We start from the raw sequence: 6,000 nt of genomic DNA, 5'->3' as shown, positions 1-6,000 counted from the left end.
CAAGCAATTATTGGCACTAATTGGAATCATTTAAGATGTACGTACGTAAATTTAGGCACATGATCCACACCTAAATTTTACACATGTTCGGTAAAAAAGGGTGCAGAAATGGGAGGGTCAGAGGTGGTTTGGGGCAAATTATGGGCGTGGATTTGAGTCACGCACATATAAATACAGGTGGGGCTTAACCAATTTTTTTTCAGCGCCAATTTTTTAGGTGCAATTAGAATTCACCCCATAGTGGTGATCGTCACACTGCTAACTGGTTAAGTAAGTGGATAAAGTTAGAACAAGAAAAAGGCTGTCCTAACTTTAACCAAGCAGCTAACTGGGCAATGGTCTGATTATCAGCCGGTGCCCAATTAACTCCCGAGTAGCGGCTTATGGGATTCCTGGGCCCCCTCACTCCCCGCCCCATTTCAATAAGCCCCAGACCAGGCCCTTTAACCACCTCCCACCCCATAGGCCCCTAGGGCCCACCTTTGTTTAAATCTCTAATGGTCTAGCCGGGTTTTATTACTAGGAGCAATGTCCACTCACTCCTGCCCGTTGCAGCTCCTTTCTCAAAATGGCTGCTGCAACCCCTTCAATCTAGGCACTATTTCTGCAGGATTTGAGCTAATATTTTAATTATGAAAGATAGCCTATTGTCTTTACAAAATAGGCTCAAAATAGGCCCCACCCTGTCCATTTATCCTAGGTGCTGTGTTATAAAATTACCCTCTGAATATATAGAGCGTAAATTTGTATAAGTCATCTTGACAGCAAAACAGGCATTTGGGTCCAGGTTTGTAAAACTAGACTAGCATTTTAAAAAAGGCTTTGTGAGAATCAAATTTCTTATAAAATACTTTGAGTACTACCAAAGATATACGTAGAAATAGTGCTACATGCAATACATGGAATGTTTTTCCCCTATATTTATGGTCAATACCATTATTACTTTCATTTTGGAAACAAGCCTTCTCAGTGGGTTAGGATGCAGTGATGCTCATATTTGACAGCTGATAATTTATATTATTTTACTCTGTTGATTTGATGATAGTATTGTTATTTTTGATTGTATTTTATGATGTCTTATTTTTTATGTCATTGGGATTATGTGTGTTTTTTGTTAACCACCTAGATTGATAGATGGGCAGGATATTATAAACAAAAAATGTTCAATTGTGAAGCGCTGCGTATGACTGGTAGCGCTATAGAAATGATTTGTAGTAGTAGTAAGTCCCAGATTTCCCTGTACTTCACAGACTCCGGCAGCCCTATTATTCGGATGTTATTTTGACGACTTCTGTTCTCCTGGTCCTTCACTTTCTCCTCCAGCAGTCTGCAGCATTTCTCTAGCCCTGCGACCTGGGAGGCCATGTCTGCCATTGCGTCCTCCTGTTGCGAAATCCTGTCCTCCTCCTGTTGTATGCGCGTATTTTGTGAGGCCATGCTCTCCCTAAGCTCGTCCATAGCAGCATGTAAGTTACACAGCTTATCGTCCAAAATGTCCACCAAATTCCATGTAATTTCTTTTATTGCTGCCTCTTGTAGTGTGAACACGGGTTTAGAGGCAGCGCACCCCAATTATCCCTGTTCCGCCACCATCTTGGCCGCGTGTACGCCTCCGCGCTCTCGCACAGGCTGCGGGGTCTTCGCCAGCATTCCTTGGTTGTAGGCTTTCCGGGGTGCCCCAAACTCTATCACTTTGTGCCCTACACTTTGACACTGCGAATTGCCACCATTTGGGTCCGTCACGGGGGGGGGGGGAGCAGATATTGAAGCCAATTTATCAGTAGGAACGGGAAGAGCAGCCAACAGGCGTCCACTCAGGTCGCTGCCATCACATGACCCCCCCCCCCCCCCCACTTCAGCTTCTCTTGATTAATGTATTTCAACAGAATTACAGCTCAACAAACCCTTCTGATTAATTATTACAACACAATTACATTACAACAAACCAAGGAATGGGTTAACACTCTCACCCTTATTCCCTTCACATTTATATTTTACTTTTTTTTTCAGAACATTCTTACACTTCCACAAACAACTTCTTTGGGTATCCCCCCTCCATTTCTCTTATACCAGAAAAGTAGTTTCTTCACTTCTCCTCACATCACAAACAACCCCTTTTCATCTTTTCACAGGTTTTTGGAACTTCTCACATGCTCTGAATTTACCCTTCACCAATACCATTTAGGGTCAGGTTATTTTACAGAAACGCCTCCCAGCAATGTGCAGGTGACACTAGTACTTTCTGGTGTGGTGTTTGTTGACCACTTCCACAAAGTGTTTCCTAATAGAGCAACCAATCTGACAGTCCAATCATTGCTGTTGTACCAGCCCCCGGTAGCTAAGGTCCTCCAGGCTATATGCCCTGCAGGTTGGATCTGGTCTATTTCTGTTAAAGATGTCTTCTCGGATCCATTCTTCCCATTGGGTCTCCACCACACTTATCACCTGCAGGGAGATATATGGATACCATAGCCACCACAGGTCCCACACCAGGCGCCTTAGGTAATGATCCGCCAGCCTCAATTTAGGCAGCTTCTCATCACCTGCTCTCCCGGGCTCAATCCAATGATCCCGTAAATGCTCATCTAGGAGAGGTGCTCGCATCCATCTGGACTCTTTCTCCCCAGTAGATGCTCGAGAAGGCAGTCAGTGGCCTCTGAACAACTGCAGGAAGCCTCAGCACTCCAGAGAAACACACTTATGTCTGGACTTTGTACAGCTCACTCAGTGGTAAGTTCGGTGGGAGCAGCAGGATCAAACTTTCCTAAAGTTCAGGCACAAATACTGAAATAGAGTCTCTGGGTGAGGCAACCTAGTTTTTAAGTCTTTTAGAATACACCTCGGCTGCCCTGACTCCTGCTGATAGCTTGGTGGTCCTTCAAATGGGGAGTGAGTCAATGTTCCCATCAGATGTAGAAAGATAGTAATGAGATCCATCCCCGCTACACATTCTCTGGCTCCTGGTCCACAAACTTCATCATGGACCACATCCTCCTTTCACCGGTTTCCCTGCCCTGATGGCCATCGGCACTGATCTGATTCTGCAGGACTAGGTGGTGGGTTCGCCAGTGCTCCTTGATCCTGGGTCTCTTGGCCTTGATCCCAGGTCCTCTATGTGCAGTCTTCACATTACTCAAGACAACTGTTGAAGGTTTTTCACTGCTCCTAAAGCTCCTAGACTCAGAGGGAGCCCTCCTTAAATTGCTCATTCCTTGGACCAACCCCCTTTCACACTTGAGGGAGCTAGCCCAGGTTCTAATCTGGCTGGACTGGCATCCAATCCAGTTTCCAAGTCCAATGTATCTTCTTCTGGATGGGCGATCACCACTGTCTTGGGTACTCCCTCGTTCAAAAAAAACTTGCATCCACATGCGTAGCACCTTAGCTGAATAGCCAAGGGATCCCTGCGGGTCTCATATCTGCCACACGCAATCTGACCCACTGGGCTCCCATCCTCCACAGATATTTTGACTAGGGCCATCAGCCAATGCATCATGCTCAGGTCTTCATAGAATCCTGCTCCCAACTTCGTTATAGTTTTCTCACTTTCCTCAGCATCTCCACGTTCTCGCTCCACTCTTTCAATGCACCTTATACTCCCAGGTGTGGTCCTGCTCTGTATCACTCTCCTCCCCAACAGAAGCTCCTTCACCAGGCGTAATGACATTAGCACGGTTCCGCCACCGATGATGAAACAGTGGCGGCAATTTCCTTCTCTTTTGGCAGATTGTTCCGCCAGTGAGAACAGCCGCCATGTTCCTTCAGACCCTTTTCCATCCAACTTGACCCCAGATGATACAGTCCCTTGTGCTTGGCTGTGCAAAGGTCTCTCCATGTGGCTCATTCTCTAAAGTAGGGCTCCACATAAGTCTGGGCATCTGGTTTCACTATCTCCACATAGAATGAGTTACAGTCCTCAAAAACGTTCAGTCCCCCCAAAATATCTCTTTATCAGTGTCTCTGTCCCAGGGAGATTTACCCTTTCGCCCCATGTTACAGGCACCATTTTATAACCCTGGTTTACCCCTCAGTCAGGATTGCTGGCTAAGCTCCCCAGATCAGGTACCCAGGATCAAGATTCACAAAACAGATTTTTCTGCAGATTAGCTGGGCGCAGCCTGGGGGCCAAAGGGTTATCCCACTCTAAGGTGTATACGAGTTCACTCAGAAATAATGAAACAGCAGTCACAGTAAGTAAACCTTGGACTCTTCTTTTACTGTAGCAACTTCAACCAAGCCAACAGTTTATAGAGCATCCTCAGTATTTACCCCCCAATATTCAGTCGGTCACAGGCAGCACAATTAGCTGCCGACGGAGGCGCTGACCCCAGATATTCAATCCCAGGCCATGTCCAATGACTAGCATTGAATATCTGGGGGGTTTTTTGGCTGGCTGTAACTTAACCAGATATGTGACTATTCAGTGCTGGCCAATTAATAGTGGGCAAAGATAGAACCGCTATTTATGCGGTCTGATTTGCCCGCTAAACTTAGCCAGCCAGCACTTGAATATTCACGGATAGCCAGCTATATCATACGATATAGCCAGTTAGCCCTGTGCACTAAGTGCTAATATTCAACGAAGATAACCAGTTAGCTCATGTTGAATATTAGCACTTAGCCGACTAAGCACAATTTAACCAGTCAGGAGCCATTCCAGGCCAGTTAAATAGCACTGAATATCAGGCCTTTACAATATAGGTGAATAAGAGGCCATAAATCCCATTGGTCATATTCCAATACAAGTCTGGCCCATCCCACATCAAGGATCCTTCCCAAACAACTGGCAAACAATCCTGTCGGGAAGGGAGGCTCCTTCGCACCCCTCCCTCCCACCTGGGGTGTCCTTTTTTGCCAGGTACTTCTCCTTGCTGTTAGGTTCCTCACGCTGAGGGATCTAATGTAAGCCCCTATGCTCCATGGTACAAGTTGTAATAGCCAGTTCTTTCAAGATTTTCCTCTTCAGATCTGGGACCCCCTCAGTTCTCAGGGTCAAAGCAGGGGGATCACAGTTTCTTTTATTGAGCTCTTGATCTGCCTCTGAAGGCTGGGCTCCCTCCCCCCTATTTCCACCCACTGGGCTAGCTTTATCAGCCCCCAATACCATAGTGATTCCCAGGAGATCATCCTACCACCTGCTTGGCAACAGAGGCATTTTTTTTTTTTTTTGGGGGGGGGGGGGTCATATACAGAATCAGAAAGAAGCAGAGAGATTGTGGATGCTTGCCAAAGGGAAGTGATGATATTAGATCTTGCGTCCACAAATGGAGAAAGTGTTTCTAATGTCTGGGTGGGTGCTCACCTAGGAAATAGAGATCATCACATAAAGAAAAAATAGTTCTTACTGTTACTTTTCTTTCCATTAGTGCCTCAGATCAATCCAGAAACTTGTGGTTTAGGGATCCATGGCAGCTGCCATGGATCTGAAAACCACAAGTCTCTGGATTGATCTGAGGGATGCTATGAAATATGGTTTGATTTGCAGACTGCAGACACACAGAACCTTAAAGCATTAGATTTCAAACAAGCTGACTTTAGTAAAATCGGGGAGTAGCTGAAGAAACAGCTAACAGGATGGATAGACACAGAAGTGGAAGGCCAGTGGTCTAAGCTGAAAGCAGCTATTAATATGGCAACAGATCTTTAAGTAAGGAAAGTGAAAATAAAAAAAGCAGGGAGAGAAAGAGGAAACCTATATGCTTCTCCAAACAAAATAAAAGCATAAGAGGTAGCATGCAAGAAATGTAGAAGAACATAGTTATATAGTAAATGATGGCAGATAAAGCCCTGTATGGTCTATTCAGTCTGCCCAACAGTCACATTCATTATCAAAGCATTATTGAACCAACAGACCAGTAGTAGTAAAAACTAGGGCTGCATTTTGATTAAAATGTTTAATCGCAATAATTGCACAGTTAAAAAATTTTGATTGTGATTAATCGCATGTTTGAAGTTTGTTTATTTATTTATTTTATTTATTTATTCCCACTGCAGCTCCTT

The 6,000-nt window shown here is 45.0% G+C and overlaps 1 protein-coding gene across 1 annotated transcript in view; it reads right to left on the bottom strand.

The window, feature by feature from the left end:
* Positions 1-5,915: 5,915 nt before the first annotated feature.
* Positions 5,916-6,000, bottom strand: part of LRRC69 (leucine rich repeat containing 69) — a 77,409-nt gene continuing 77,324 nt past the window's right edge. The window contains exon 8 of the mRNA XM_030189739.1: positions 5,916-5,961. Coding sequence (XP_030045599.1) covers positions 5,916-5,961 — 46 coding nt within the window. The remainder of the gene's footprint in view (positions 5,962-6,000) is intronic.

Source organism: Microcaecilia unicolor, chromosome 1, assembly GCF_901765095.1.
Source record: "Microcaecilia unicolor chromosome 1, aMicUni1.1, whole genome shotgun sequence".
In the NCBI taxonomy this organism is placed as follows: Eukaryota; Metazoa; Chordata; class Amphibia; order Gymnophiona; family Siphonopidae; genus Microcaecilia; species Microcaecilia unicolor.
Note: the sequence above shows the minus strand (reverse complement) of the source record. Positions and strands in the feature narration are given on the sequence as shown.